Raw genomic sequence first — 15,444 nt, forward strand, 5'->3', positions numbered from 1 at the left:
TGAAATAATCAATCATTATTTATTTCGCATGGGAATTGTTTTCTTTTTTTTTTTACTACTTGTCTCTCTATACACTGAGTACGCCACAGAATAGGTGTGTCCCATTTACTTTAGCTCTGTATGATTTCTGTGCACCGAAGCCATTACAATCTGATCTCCGGGTCATTTTGTTTGCTGAGTTTGAGGTGGGAGTCTGGTTTAAACTCCGACTAGGAGGAGCTTCCGTCCTGCACGTCTTTTTGTGAGGATTACCTCAGATTAGGGATCAGAACCCTTCCCTGATTGGTCCAACATGCAGCGTGCACTTTGCCAGTTAAACGGGTTGCTTGCATGGATTTACACCTGTCCAACGATGGCTTCAAGAGTCCAGGCTGCTCTATTTAGGATGTAAATGGACACCTGCTCCATTCACTTCATGTAGGGGCGTCGTCTGCAGGAAGTTGTGATGGTTCTCTGCAAAGGGCCACGGCTGTTGGACTTGGCAAAGACCCCGACTCACCTTCAGTTCAACAAATATGTCCTGACAGGCTACCGGCCTGTGTCCACAGGTCAGGAGTGCGTCAGGAGCCTCTTCTACATGCACAATGAGTTGGGGAACATTTACACCCATGGTAAGTCCAGAAATGAATTGTGCATTACCTCTGCATTCAACTGTTGGCCTACCTCTTAGAAACCGTTCTCACGTGTGCAGCTCAGTCTAACAAGCAAATGAATCTCGCTGTGATTCTGTTCGGCCCTTACAGGAGATGTTCAAACAGGACATGGAAGTTATCGACTCTCACTTGACAGGAGTGTAATGAGGATATGCGTATTAGCTGTAATCTGCCCTGGGAATCCCTGCCCTGAAAATAGCCTCCTGTTAACAAGGTCTTTATCGCCGTGTGTGATTTGCTGACACTTTTCAGCTGTAAATGCCCTCGTGTGCTATGGAGATCATCAAGACACACTTTTGCATGGATTTAATACAGTTGCAAAATTATGGAAATATATAAACATGTTTTCAGGATTGGTGCTTTTGATTTAAGCGATAAAAATGCAAGCTTAACTTGTATGAGAGTTCACTGTGCAAACAGGCATTAAATTTAAGTCTAATGGTGTCTGGCAATAAAATGGTCACTGATACGGACTTGGAATCTCATTTCTGTCCTTTTCTTTCCTCAGGCATCCCTTTCTTCCTCTTCTTGGTGCTGCTGCCTTTTAGTATCCCCTGGCTGGAGGTGGACTGCGTCTGGGTCTGCGTGACGCACTACCTGGCCTGTCTCTGCCCCACAGTGGGCTCAATCGTCTATCACGTGTTCATGAACCACATGGGAGGAGAGCATGTCTACGGCACCCTCCTCTCCTTGGACATGCTTGGGGTCTGCTTAGTCAACACTCTAGGTGGGTCATTGAGAGGTGGGAAAGTAGTTTCCCATTTTAGGGACCACATTGATTAACCCTTCTGATCGACAGGTCAATGACAGCTGAAAATGTAAAGAATGAATCTAATCAAACGGTGCATCAGTGCAGCCAACCCCCCCCCCCCCCCCCCAAACACCACCTTAACATCTAGTATGTCGGGAGCTTTAATAACTGCCATGTAACGTCCTCTTGTCACCAGGGGCGCTTCCCATCATCCACGTCACCCTTCTCTGCTACCCTTCCGTGAGACAGGCCGCCTTGCTGGCCTACGTCCTCCTGTCCGTTCACGGGATCTACTGCGCCACCACAGCGAGCACCAACATCCTGCGCCTGAGGGCCTTCATCTGGCAGGTCCTCTTCCGTTTCGGCTTGTTCCTGTTTCGGGTGTGCGGCGGTGGGGCTGGCAGCCCAAACTCCCTGCGCCTCTTCGTCATCATGGACTCACTGGCCGTGCTGGGAGGGCTGGTGAACATCATCCAGATTCCCGAGCGCTTCATCCCGGGCCGGTTTGACAACTGGGGCAACAGCCACCAGATAATGCATGTCATGGTTATATGTGCAATTATCTACCTGCATTGGGGAACACTGGAGGATTTAGCGTGGATTAGGACCTACCAGTGTCCTGCTGAGATATAAGAGAGGCACAGTAAATACAGAGACTGAGGGATCAGATTTAGGTTTTGATGAGGCCGGAAAATTAAGAGACGAAAGATGTTTGAAAATGCCCTTTAGTGGTAGCCGTTTAAATATTTGGCAAGAGAAGTTTGCTAATTTGGTGTTTTGTCTGAGCGGAGTAAGAGGAACTGCGATATTACCATAAATCCTGAGCACACTTGAAATGCAGTCGTTTTGGGTTGATTGCCCCGAACGGAACTAGTTTTGAAGTGAAATGTTGAAATAAATCCTATATTTTTCTAACACAATCTTGCTTCGTCTACGTGTTTGACGTGATAAAAATAAGTGGATGAAAGCTTGTTTTATGCAAGAACGATACATTGTATACACGCTTGGAAAGACGAACAAAAATCACTCCTAAATGTCAGATCAAAATTTCCATTTAGAGTGGGCACATAATATATTTTTTCATTGACATTTGTTTCCAGCATCAGCAGGATCTACACCTGCCAAAAACGCTTCAAGCCAAAAAAAAAAAACTTGTTTAAATTACTTAAAATAATGAGCACTCTGAGAAAATGTATAAGGATGTTGCAGAGTTTGAACCCACGGCAGCTTTATTGTTTTACGATGCGTCTCCAACGGCGGATCAGGTCTCCCCCTTCTTTGCTACCAGTAAGACATTCAGTCTGCATCTGAGCTGCTGTCCTCCTCTGCCTCCGACAGGTCGGCGATGGGAAACCGCAACACGGCAGCCACTCCGCTCAGCTGCATCAGCTCTGAGGGGAGGGACAAGGTGGAATTTGAACACGAGGCCGACATTTCATTCTTTGAGATAAGTCTACTTAGTAATAATGGGTGGCTGCAACATGCTCAGAAACACAAATGAACATTAAAGACAAAAGTTATGTGTTTGATGAGGAATTAAATACTTTCAACATGTCGTGCAATTTTTTTTTGCAAACCGTACGCCTTATAAAATATAAAATTGATACATTCCCGTGGGTCTCTGCAGAACAGAATTGAGAAAGCAACACTGTTTATAACTTACGTTCACCAGACACATGAAGGCTTGAGAATATTCTACATGAAAAGAAAAAAAAAAAACTCGTCAGACATTCTTTCCAGTTCCTGGGGAATGTTTTCATTTTTTAAAAAGGGGCGGTACCTAACGGTGCCACCGTTGTCTCTCACACTGTCCACCAAGCGGACGTAGCGACTCCTGGTACGGATGTCCTGATGTCTGGAGACACAAAATAAAACATGCAATAATGTACAGAGCAGATTTGTTATTTGATTGTGCTGAAGTGAGAGAACATGACGAAACATCCATTTCTGCAGCCACTGCTTCACACAAACGTTCAACTGAGATGTGACCTTGAAATGGACGACCCTAGGATCGGCTTACCTGAACAGATTGTCGCTTATCAACAAGGTGTCGATAGCAAGGGCGTCGGTTGCTTTCTCCACATGAGCCAGTCTGAGGGAGACACAAAGGTTGCTTGTTATCAGTGAGACTAAACGCCGGCTGCTCAGCTCCGTCGTCGTCACGCACCCGTAGAAGGCTCTGTCGGGTTCATGCTGCAGCATCTTGTAGAAATCTTCCAGGGCTCTCACCTCACCTGCTGCCTGAGAATAAACACGTCGTCACTTGTTCAAATTTACAACATTAGGAAAGAAAAAGAAAGCTGGAAAATTGCTCATGCGTTGTCACCTTGGTGTCAGAAAGCCTGCTTGTCACAGTGGGATCAGAGAGGATCTCTGGAAAACAGCAGCATTTCAATGAGTGTTGATCTTGAGACGAGAGAAGCTCGTTCTACTCCCAGAGCCCACCTGGTCGTACCTTTGAGTGAGTACTTGTGACCTGATGACGAGTGGACTAGCATGAATTTGGGACGATTCTCCAGCAGGATCTTGTTGTCCTGTCGAACGGCCTCTCTAAAGATGTAGGTAATGAACTGGTCCTTTACGAACCCTGGACTGGCGACAAGGATGCACTTCACCACTAGCAGAGGGGAAAGAAGGGAAGGCAGTGGAAAAAAAAAAAGGAAGCAACGTTTGCATATGTTGTTTGTGCTGTATAAATCGATAGACAGTACAATGGATGCGCTGTTCCACATGGGAACAACAAAACAAAAGAAAGGTGACATAAAACAGGAACTTTAACTACATGCATGTGTGTGTGTTTTACCATCAAAACTAATGTGGCGGAGAATCGCCTGCATCACAGCCTCATAGAACCTCTCCAGCGCCTGCAGACACACAAACCAGGTCCAAATAATGAGACCGAGACAGGATGCTGTTTACTCGTGTGAAATGTAATCGTTTCTGAACAAAGAAAACAGGAAGGTGCCGCATTGATGTGTGAATTAGGATGAAACCCGTCACATAAACATACTTGAATGACAGACATAAGCGTAATGTCAAAAATATATTCTGTTGGTTTATTTTAGCGTACATTCTAAAATGTAGAGTAAAATAAATACCATTTTATTCTCAACCAGTGCTTCTGACCGAAAAAGATACACGTTACAAAAAGGGAGTGGCCGCCTCATAATCAGAAAGCGTTAGGCCGAAGCACTGCCGACACCGCTTTACTCCACCCTCGAGCTTGAAGCTGCTCGGTTTCTACCTTGTCATGCTGAGTGCAGCTTCCCCTTCTCTTGCGAGGGATGGTGACCTCCACTTTAGCACGAAGCAGAGTCATAGCGGGGGTCACCAGCACCAGGTTGGCGAGGCCCTCCTGCATCACCACAGCCGCCACATCCGCCTTCTGAGTTACGTCGCACGCCTGGTCTGAAAGGCAAACGAGAAACTAGCAGAGAAGGGTGATGTGGACGATGGGAAGTGCCCCTGGTGCACGACACATGTGAACATGAGGTGAAAAGCGCTGTCCATCGTTAGCAGTGTTGTTTGCAGCAGTTAGCAAAATTGCGTTTGCAAATAACGAAATTCCCCAAAAAGATTCTGTTTTATTCGTATGAGGAAATAAATGCTACAATCTTGGCAGCTAAGTGTGCACTGGCTAAAAATCCACGAAAGTCAGTGGAGTGAAGGAGTCGCCTGTGAGAAAGAAACACACAAATGAAAACTAGAAACACAACGAAAACTAACCGCAGCGCCCGCTTACCGATTCGTTCCAGCACGACGCTGTCCCAGCTCTTTTTAGCCAGAGTGAATTTCCTGTTAAGCTCAAGCTCAATAGTGTGGTAAGCCCCCATCTGATGAGAGAAGAGAACGTCGCTGTTTACATGACATCGCACATTAAAATTAAGACAAACTAAATGTGTCTGAGAAGAATCAAGACTATTCCAGCAGAAAACACGCTCAGAGCCAAACAAATAAATGCCACAGTCAATTTAGATCATATAATCTGTCCACAACTCCAAGCTCAGATTGCATTTTGCCTGCCAAACCTAAACTCAAAGAATTATTTTTATTACATTACTTCCCTGTAATTTACTCCAAAATCATTTAACATAGAGATATTTTGCTTAGTAATCTCAGACCTTGACATACTGGTTCTCCTCTAAGTTAGTGCCCTTTACTCTCAGCTGGCAGGCCTGGGAGTCAAAGTCGATAGTCTCCACGCATAAAGTCAGAGTAGTCCGGACTCTGGAGCTGCCAACGCTTCCAGTGGCGGATTCAGTTTGGACCTTCCTGTGTGAAAACAGGGAAGGGAAATGAGTCTCAAAGCGGTTGATACAAAGCTTTAGGAAAGCTAAACTGGACACACCATTGTGTGTCGGTTTATCAGCTGTTTAAAATAAACAAATCACACAAGAACAGTTTTAGAGCTCAATGCAAACAAAGTTGTTTCTGTTATGATCTGAATATCAGGAAATCCTCGAGGAAAACTTCTCGAATAAGCGGTTGAAAATGGATGGTGTGATACAGGATTTAATAATCCTTCGTCATCTTGGACACAAGGTGGACGCTAACGGTTACCTGATGGTGGAGGCCCTCAGGCTGTCCCCCACTTGCAGTAGGTTGTAGGTATGCCACATGTCCTCTGCCTCCTCTGGCATCAGAGTCACCTGTCTGTGGAAGAGCGACACGTTATTATTGAGACACTTTCTCATTTGGTGATCACATCAGTCAACCAGATGGGAATGTGAGGAATGTGCCTGTTACATAATCCATCAGCCACTGATGGATCAGGTCAATGCTCATCCTCACCAGCATCCATTGCTATTGCGGTAATGCTAGTTATGTACAATCAGCTGCAACACAATTACTTATTTTTTATTTCTGTTGTCGTCTGCCAGGGACAAAATAGCTGCAAAATAGCAAAATAGCAAAATAGCATGCTGGTTAGCTTACTGGTTAGCTTGCTCCACTCACCCGGCATTATCTTTTTCAATGTCTTTATGGAGCAACTTCATAATCGGACGGTTGTGTGATGCGCCGAAGGTATTAGCCTAAAGTGTTCAAAACAATGTTGATCGGCGTTTGAGGCATGTTTATCTCAGTAAATGCGCTACTTGCTAGCTAAGCCATAGCTCCACTTCTGAAAGAATCACTCAATGCGTGTCAAAGGACAATATTGCGTCATGCCAAAATACGTCGTCAATTATTTCCTTCTTGGTCACTTCCGGGGCGGTGTCACTTTACTGCGTAACAGACGCAGAGCAATGTTTAAGCTAACAATGACTAAATGTGGGCAAGCGCGTTTTGACTTGCGTTCCTTAATGAAATATTCTGTTTAAATAAAAACCTAAAATGTGCTTTAGATTGAAGAAGGAGTCTCATTTTTGTGATAGCAGGTTGTAAATGCTAACCGACATTGTAAACAGCCAATCAACGAGAAGGTTGTTTCCATCAAAGCCCGCCCCTTGACAAAACTGACCAATATATGCGCAGGAACGGGCTTCCCACTTCCGTTCAACCTCGACTTGAGCTCGCGCTCCCCTAGACTTTTTCGTCGGTGACATGGTGCAGACATTTAAGGCAGAAACGTTCCTGTCACGACAAAATACTAAGCCTAAAAGTGAATTTTGATATTTAATGGTGATTAATTTGATTTAGACGGATTCCTGAAGTACATGTCAGCCATTGCATCAGTAATAATTTAGCGCCCAACCTCAAATTTCGAGGTTGCCCATTCTGCCCCAAGGTTAGCCAGCTAGCGAGCTAACGTTAGCCGATTAAAGCTATACTAGCTAAGCTAACGGATTCTTAGTAGCACATTTACTACGTCGTAAATTTCTAAGAGTTATTATAATTTGACCACAATAGAGGACTAGCATGGCAGAAGCTGATAAGCTGAACATCGACTCCATTATACAACGTCTGCTGGAAGGTAAGATAGAAACATTATCTCGCTCGGTGTTTGTTCACCGAGGTAGCCATTTTAGCTAATAGGCTAGACAACGATAGCCACCTATATGCTATTTTAACTTAAGTTCATCTTTGCCTCCTCGCAATCTAAGGGCAGGATTTGACTTGACCGTCATTCAAGTTGGAAGCAGCGGTTTTCTTGCAGAAAATTAAGATTTGATATTTGATGCTGCAACATTAGCTACTTTGTTTATTTATTTTACCCGAGAACATTGTCCCTTTCGAGGTATGCTTCGTGAAAGTAATGTTTTGAGCTACCATAACTGTTGAGTGACCATTCTATATAAATGTGATGTTATTGTTGGAGTCAGATCAATAATGTAACGTTATATTTTTGATAAAACAGAAAAAAAAAAACTGTTGTCTGAAATGTACCAGATGTTAAAATGATTCTTCAGCAAGATTTATCATAAAGCTGATTGTTGTTGTGTATGAAAGTCACACAAAAAAGCATTTTTGATTTTGGTAAATTATGTCCAAAATAAAGTAAAAACACTTTGAGCGATGTCAGTAATTTAGGTGAATTGTTCTATTTTTCCGTGTTTACTCAGCAGCTCCAGGAACTATCTCAAAATGACTGGCACGCTGTTTTTTTCTGCTGCCTTGACTGAATTTTAAAAGCCGAATTCAACCAAGATAATGCATGGCCTTGATTATTTGAATATAGTAATATATATATATAGTTCTTTTACATAATCCCTCTGACAAATTAGTTTTAAGAATGCCTTCTACTGTGTTTTGTTTATTCTCTTTATCTGCGTTTTTATCTCGCAGTGAAAGGCTCGAGACCTGGCAAAAATGTCCAGCTGACAGAGAATGAAATCCGTGGCCTCTGCCTCAAATCCCGGGAGATCTTCCTCAGCCAGCCGATCTTGCTCGAACTTGAGGCGCCCCTCAAGATTTGTGGTGAGGCTGAACTCGAGAGAATTAATTAGTGCTGCCGGAAAATATTTACAAATTCTCTTGCAGCTCTGCGTAGCGTTTCTGGATGTCGTGGCTGTCGGTGCAGACCTATTGCAAGAAAACAGTTTTCAGTTCGTACGTGTGACCTTGTTACATTTTCTAACCTGTGGGGGGGGGGGGGGGGGGACAAACTTGAAATATTGGATTTCCAGTGATGTTGGGTTGACACAGTGCTGTTTGACGTCTCCCCGGAGTTGCTCTCCTGTAGCTTTGTTCCTGCTTCAAAGCCTAAGGCTAGTTGAAGGAGCGAGCTTCAAATTTCAGAAACTGGCTGAGATTGCTTCGCGGTGAGACTCGCCAACATCCTCAAACTAAATGCAAGCTTGCACTTTTATCCGGTTGTCTCTTAGTCACCAAAAACACGTCGAGCAACACTGGAATCAAAGTAAATGGATGTTTTACCGCTCTTTGAATACCGAACCTTTCTTTGTTGTATAGCCGCCCCCTTCGACCAACACTGATATCTCCAGCCGTCCTTTTTGTTTTGCCAGGTGACGTTCATGGGCAGTACTATGACCTGCTGAGGCTCTTTGAATATGGCGGCTTCCCACCAGAGAGCAACTACCTGTTCCTGGGAGACTATGTGGACAGAGGCAAGCAGTCCTTGGAAACCATCTGCCTATTGCTGGCTTACAAGATTAAGTACCCAGAAAACTTCTTTCTTCTGAGAGGGAACCATGAATGCGCCTCCATTAACAGAATATATGGATTCTACGATGAGTGTAAGTCATGTGACATGCGTACAGATGTATACTGACATCGGCCTTAACAATACTGTCTACAGTTTGAATGTAGCTTTAACAAAAACCATGTGATTCCAGCATCTAGGATGTTATTAGCATCTATAAATGGATCTAAATGTAGGTAAGTCTTAGAGCTTAGTATAGAATTAACAGAATGAAATCAATGTTTCCGTCCTTTGTGGCATCTTCGAGGAGCTGATGTCATTGTCATACAAATACACAGTACTTAATAATAATAATTAAGAGTTTGAACTGTTTTTTTTCTTTTCAAAGTGATGGGAGACCTGATTTTAAGTGACTGTAACAAAAGCCTAAACTTAGATGACCTCATTACAGCAGGCTAAGAAGAATTAGTGATTATTCACGTGTCACACAGCCGGGATTATGTAAATAGTTTCCACTGTAAAGCAATATTAGCAGCTGTTGACGTTTTATTAGCCTCGAGATTAGATTGTACCCAATAAATTGTGGTTCCTTCTCCACAGGTAAAAGGCGATACAACATAAAGTTGTGGAAGACCTTCACTGACTGCTTCAACTGTTTGCCTGTTGCAGCCATTGTCGATGAGAAGATCTTCTGTTGCCATGGAGGTATCCTCATCAAACGGCTCACGTGGCTTCTATCCAGAGTGCAAATATATATAAAAAAAAAAAAACGACAACCCTCATCGCTGCCCTGTTTTTACTATCAACACAATAGCCACCCTGTTCAGCAGACGTGGCTGAAGACCGTTTTGTGTTTCTTGTTGCTTGGTAGATTTACTGCTGACTAAATTGTAACGCACACATACAGGTCCTACTTAAGCAGACGGCTTTTTGACTTTTGCTTTCTCGTCAAAAAATGTACTAATACAGATACTCGTCGACTTATGACCGAGTTTGAGAGCGACCTACCGGTCGTAAATCGGTCTGTGAGAAGTTACCGTGCGTGTATTACGCTGGCGCTGCCCGGAGCTGCTGTACGAACAACTGGAGAACGCGCTCTATTCGCCCGCTCGCTTTCCGCCAGACGCGTGCCGTCACCGGACGGACCAGTCGTGCTCAACTCCAGCTAAACCGGCCAATTTCACCCCTTACAATTCACAAGAAAAGAAATGTAGGACTGAAGAAAGAATACGTAACTTTGTCTTATTAAGAGACGCAACGTTTAACTTCTGTAGCGATTCATCAGTAAGCGAGCGGCAGCGATAATTGGCCCGTATTTATAATACAACAGTAGCGCGGCGCAGTGGACCCAAGGGCCCAGATATGCTGACAGCAACAGCAGCCATCTTGTGTCTGGGAGACCTGCTATATGAAATATGTAAACAGCACCGATGAACACGAGGGTAAACGCAGCCGCCGCCGTATCGCATGTGCGGTTATACAAGGGGGGGTCGGGTACATTCGTGCAAACCCTTTTAAGATATATTGTGAATATTTACACTTCACTTGTTCATCTTGGACATTGTTTTGTATACACGCCGCGCGCCTTGGTTTGGGCGCGATGCTATCGAGATGACATTTGTGTGAATAGCGTCGTTGTTTTATATCACAACATTTAACACGAGAGGCTCGTATCCCACAGGAATCTTAAAACGTTCTTCGGGGCATTCAGAAACCTTCTGTTGACGCCGTAACTTGTACGTTGAACTTCTCCAGGCCTATCACCAGACCTTCAGTCCATGGAGCAGGTCCGAAGGGTCATGCGTCCCACCGACGTGCCTGACCAGGGCCTGCTGTGTGACCTGCTGTGGGCTGACCCGGACAAAGATGTGCTGGGCTGGGGTGAGAACGACCGCGGTGTCTCCTTCACCTTCGGCGCCGACGTGGTCACGAAGTTCCTTCACAAGCACGACATGGACCTCATTTGTCGGGCCCATCAGGTGAGTGCGCAGCCGCAATCCTATGGTTCCAGATGCCAGTCATTCTGCTCTGTGTCAATCAGTCATAAAGGGGCCCGGTGTGCACCGACCTGCAAAATGTCTTCTGGATCTGATCCAGAAGGAGGTCAGGAAAAAATATCGCATTTTAACATTGAAAATCTCATTAAAGGATTCACGGATCGGAAATTGGAGTTCACTTTTACTTTTCATGGTTGGTGTATAAAGACACCAAGAACAATCTAGAACCTTTTGATGATGATCCAGATCACCACGGCGACGGTGTAAATCCAGTAACGAGGGGAATGAGCTGCTTGGCGGAGGTCCGTGCTCTCCGAGTGCTTCTTCTCTTTTGACCTGTGACCGTTTGACGTTGAATCTGATTTCAGGTGGTTGAGGACGGATACGAGTTCTTTGCGAAGAGGCAGTTGGTGACGCTGTTCTCGGCCCCAAACTACTGCGGGGAGTTTGACAACGCCGGGGCCATGATGAGCGTGGACGAGACGCTCATGTGCTCATTCCAGGTGAACGAACCGCAGCCAGTCCTCTGGCATCGCGCTGCAACTGGGATTCAAATAAGTTCAGTTCAAGATTGTGTGTTTTTGCTTTTGTTTTTCGCCGCCCCTTCTCAGATTCTCAAACCTGCAGACAAGAAGCTGTTCTACGGCGGCGGGGGGGGCATGGGCTCCGGCCGTCCGGTCACTCCCCCAAGGAAAGCTAAGAAATGACACCAGCGGCCCGCCCTCGACCTCCAACCCTCCTCCCTGCCCTCTCTACCTCTTTTCTCCTTTCTTTCACCAAACAGCCAGAAATCAAACCTTATACCCAGGGCTTTCGTTTTTTCCTTTTTTATCTGTACTTTAAACATTTAATGTTACGAATTGTCTGAGTGAGTGAGCGTCGGCAGATAACGAATGCGTCTCCTCTGCTGGTGAGCGTTAAAATCATGTGTGCACGTGTACATTCTGTGAGAGTGTTCGAGGTTTATGCTTTTCTCTCTCTAACCACTCTTCCCATTGAAATGTTGAAGCCACAGTTTCCGTCTGTACAGTAATTTTGACTGAAATGCCGGGCCTGGGAAAAAAGGCTGGCCTGGTTAATTTATCAGCAAAGCCCTGCCAGCAGGTGATGAGTGTGGAGGGGGGGGGTCCTTTCCCCCTGTCCTCTGTACTGTAACATCTCAATCACAGGTGTATGTGTGTGCGCGCGCACCTACGCACGTGCACGCGTGTTTCTTGGTATCCTTAAACAGGAAGAAATGCATCACCTCCTCACACCAAACCACATGCTTACACATTCTCTCTCTCTCTCTCTCTCTCTCTCAAACACACACACACACACACACGCTCTCATGTGTATGACTTCAGATTCAAATGAGCCAGAGCTGTAAAAACCCCGTACAGTTTAGGTTTGTACAGATTTGATTACTTGAAAGAGATTTTTTGTGAATTCGTTTTGTAGTCTTTCATCAAGTTGACCAATAAAGCCAGAATCTGAGCTAAAAGGTCTGCTTGTAATCTTTATTGTGATCTTGCCTCTGCTGCACGATATCGTTTAGAGTCTGTATTATGTCGCTTGTAAATAGCTGCTGGTGATTTATGTTTGTCTGCTCCTGAGCAATGCTGGGGACCCGCCTCTGGTAATGATGCCAGATTGTCTGATGCAAATAGGACGGCGAAAACCTCATTAAGATTCAAATGTAATACTATTTAGTTTAATATGAATTTCAATAATATCCCATTTGAATTGCTGCAACTTTCCAAGACCTTTGATTTTAATTTCACAAATTTACAGCAATTCTATTTTTTAATGTTCCATATCTAATTGAGGTCTATACTGTCATAAGCTTTATTACTATAGAGGTTATGTTACTTTATGTTACTTGCTCATATGCTATTTATGTATTTAAAATGGGCTATGTCCCAGGGGAAATATACTTTTGGGCTACTGGGGCTTGTTCTTTCAGTGTATGCAGAGGGAAATGGTAATATCACAAAATGATCTTCTTGGTTAAAACAAATGATGGATTAATCAAGTACGAAAGAAAGTTGGGGCTGATTGAAACTTTACATAAAAATGTATTTGCTGTTTACAACATCCATCAATCTGGATCTGGTTGGCCCACGGCAGCTGTTCGGCTGTTGTCCAGGCGGGGGCGCTGTGCAGCCGGTTTGACTCATTCCCTCTGGATCTTCATTAATAAAAGAAAGCTGAGAGATTTGGTCATAAATATTTCTGATTTCACATTTCCTCAGTGGAAGGTTGACATTTTAAACGTGTTGTATGTTTGAAAAAGTAAACGGATCTATTTACCGTAATATTTATCAAACGTTTTGAACGTCTCAATGAGTCGGGGTGGATTTAAGTTTATGTTTTTCTATTCATCTGTTGCAACACATCGGCTGTGGTTTTCTTTGGATCCACAGTGGCAGAACATCATGAGTTGTCCATTCACTTGTGTGCCTCTGTTTAATGTTCCTCATTCTATATTTATCATGGATCTCATTTCTTTCTTTGGCATTTCTCTGGCTCTTTTTGCATTCATTCGTCTTCCTGTCATCAACACCCTTCTTCAAGGCGCTCCGTCCATCATTTTGCCTTCCTTTTACAGCGCTATTGAGAGAGGTGAATGGTACCTCTAGGGTTTTAAAGGCATCATTTAAAATGTTAATTGATTTTCTACTATTCCCCATTTGTTGCTTTTTGCTAATAGTTGCTAAAAAAGGAAGGTGACCCCAATTTTCTTTTACGTTTTCAAGAATAATATATTTCTTGAAGCATAAAAGGAAATTTCTCATTCTGCAAAAATAAAATTCTCAGTGCATTACATTACATGATATGTTATTGCAATTTTTCATTGGGAATTCAGGATCATTAAGGTTATTAAATTGATGATTTCAATTTGACCTCGTTTTTGCTGTGTGCAGATTTGGTCTATTGACTATAGTTGGAACAAATACAAATCAAACATTCACAATCATCAATCTAATAATTGCGTTTTGGATAGATTAGTGTGCTCCAAATTCACAAGAAAATAAATAATGGGAAGCCCTGATTTAATTGAAAAATAAAAAGTTATAAATAATTGCATGTGGTTGTGGTCTGAGGGCTTAATGGATTTATCACAGGATTAAGAGATTATTTTATATAGACTGATTCAAATTGAAGGGGAATTATTTATTTAATTAAGTGAAAACACTGAAATACAATTTCTATTTTGCTAAAAATGCACAAGTGAGTAATTAGTTTAGTAAAAAGACATATTTGTGACCACACAGAAACCCAAGGTAAAGCCTTCAGTGTCCCTCAACACGTGCACATAAATGAAAATGATTTTCACATATCGTTTTTTTTTCTATTCTTGTCGCATATTTTGCGTGCGGTCGGATGTACTGTACACCGACTCGTAGCAGCTGGAAGTGAAATCCGAACTGGTCTCCAGTTACCAGATTCTGCCGGGCTGTCAAATAAAATGTTTTGTAAATTAACAATTGGCCTCTATGAACGCAGAGGCTGTCGAGTGAAATGAAAGGCGCGTTTGATCAACGGGTTCACCTTCCTGCCGGCTCCCCCGGTGGCTTATGTACTGCAGCTGCAAGCCTGTGGAATGGTGTGAACAACGAGGAACTCTTTTGGCCCAATGTGCCTCGTGGATACTGATGACACTGTGGAGTCAAATGCAACCTCCAGCATCCAGCTTGATTTTCTCCTTATCGAAGAAAGCCAGACTTCGGAGCCCGCGTGAAGGTTCTGCATTCTGAAGTGAAAAGGCCGCAAAGCTGTAGTGGTGCCAGGCCCAGAGGCACAGTGTCACCTCCTCTATTTATATCTTGGGAGGAATTCTGGATTCAGAGACTCAGCTGCCACTTCTATTATTACTATTAGCTAATGCTGTAACGAGTGCCCGGCTATCGCAGCTCATTTATCCTTCGCCTTATTGCCCAGTGTGACACGGTCATTACCTCACGCGCTTTAGCTTCCTCATCACAGAACCTTTCTGGTGCCATCGCATCACATTGCTACAAACCTCTGGGTTGTTGATCCGAGCAGGACTCTGTTGTTAGGTCTACTTCTCGTGTTGTTGTTGAAATAAATCAACATGTTAAAGAATTACACTGATAAACTAGAAAGTACTCGGAGAAACCGGAAAATAGTTTCCTGGAATAAAATGCTTTTATACAGTTAAAATAATTATTCATATGAAAATAGATGTATTTACAGTATATTACACTATAATATCGCTATAATGTAATGATTATGTTAATTTCACGCCAAAATTAAGCAATTATTCTTTCGAACCTGCATCATCTAAGCTACATGTTGGTGGCAGCGTCACATCTCTGTCCCTTTCCTTTACTGTAGACCGAAATTTCCATATCGTCCACTCCAATTGTATATATTTAATCTCCCAGGTCCAGATTTTGATCTGGATTAAGATCCATAGGAGGCTGTGGTGAAACGTTGTGAGTGTCCCCCCACCTGGGCAGATAGTCTGTCTCTGAGCATCCAGGAGTAGAGGAG

The 15,444-nt window shown here is 43.6% G+C and overlaps 2 protein-coding genes and 1 pseudogene across 3 annotated transcripts; 2 read left to right on the forward strand and 1 right to left on the reverse strand.

Moving 5' to 3' along the window:
* Positions 1-391: 391 nt before the first annotated feature.
* On the forward strand, positions 392-2,037 carry LOC137910085 (progestin and adipoQ receptor family member 4-like; annotated as a pseudogene).
* Positions 2,038-2,488: 451 nt separating this feature from the next.
* pelo (pelota mRNA surveillance and ribosome rescue factor) lies at positions 2,489-6,538 on the reverse strand. The gene is made up of 13 exons (XM_068754510.1): positions 6,361-6,538; positions 5,965-6,057; positions 5,526-5,676; positions 5,147-5,237; positions 4,649-4,812; positions 4,208-4,268; positions 3,860-4,021; positions 3,731-3,777; positions 3,572-3,645; positions 3,425-3,496; positions 3,185-3,259; positions 3,068-3,099; positions 2,489-2,795 (listed from the first exon to the last, which is right to left on the reverse strand). Exons 1-13 carry the CDS (start codon positions 6,399-6,401, stop codon positions 2,701-2,703), a joined length of 1,158 nt encoding a protein of 385 aa, XP_068610611.1. The 5' UTR covers positions 6,402-6,538; the 3' UTR covers positions 2,489-2,700.
* Positions 6,539-6,960: 422 nt separating this feature from the next.
* On the forward strand, positions 6,961-12,419 carry ppp1cab (protein phosphatase 1, catalytic subunit, alpha isozyme b). Of its 2 annotated transcripts, none has more exons than XM_068754511.1 (7): positions 6,961-7,318; positions 8,131-8,262; positions 8,790-9,041; positions 9,548-9,652; positions 10,703-10,926; positions 11,313-11,447; positions 11,556-12,419. In XM_068754511.1, exons 1-7 carry the CDS (start codon positions 7,264-7,266, stop codon positions 11,649-11,651), a joined length of 999 nt encoding a protein of 332 aa, XP_068610612.1. In that variant the 5' UTR covers positions 6,961-7,263; the 3' UTR covers positions 11,652-12,419. The 2 variants fall into 2 exon arrangements, with proteins under 2 accessions (XP_068610612.1, XP_068610613.1); XM_068754512.1 differs by having other exon boundaries at positions 8,811-9,041.
* The last annotated feature ends 3,025 nt before the right edge of the window (positions 12,420-15,444 follow it).

Source organism: Brachionichthys hirsutus, chromosome 21, assembly GCF_040956055.1.
Source record: "Brachionichthys hirsutus isolate HB-005 chromosome 21, CSIRO-AGI_Bhir_v1, whole genome shotgun sequence".
NCBI classification, from domain to species: domain Eukaryota; kingdom Metazoa; phylum Chordata; class Actinopteri; order Lophiiformes; family Brachionichthyidae; genus Brachionichthys; species Brachionichthys hirsutus.

Bases quoted from the DNA above. Each gene is read 5' to 3' on its own strand.
- pelo (XM_068754510.1), bottom strand. From the start codon at position 6,401: ATGAAGTTGCTCCATAAAGACATTGAAAAAGATAATGCCGG. The intron at 4,269-4,648 runs GTAGAAACCGAG...GTGTGTCTGCAG, and splicing joins GCTGCACTCAGCATGACAAG to GCGCTGGAGAGGTTCTATGA. The intron at 2,796-3,067 runs GTAAGTTATAAA...CCCTCCCCTCAG, and splicing joins CCTTCATGTGTCTGGTGAAC to AGCTGATGCAGCTGAGCGGA.
- ppp1cab (XM_068754511.1), top strand. From the start codon at position 7,264: ATGGCAGAAGCTGATAAGCTGAACATCGACTCCATTATACAACGTCTG. The intron at 7,319-8,130 runs GTAAGATAGAAA...TTTATCTCGCAG, and splicing joins TATACAACGTCTGCTGGAAG to TGAAAGGCTCGAGACCTGGC. The intron at 10,927-11,312 runs GTGAGTGCGCAG...ATCTGATTTCAG, and splicing joins TCATTTGTCGGGCCCATCAG to GTGGTTGAGGACGGATACGA.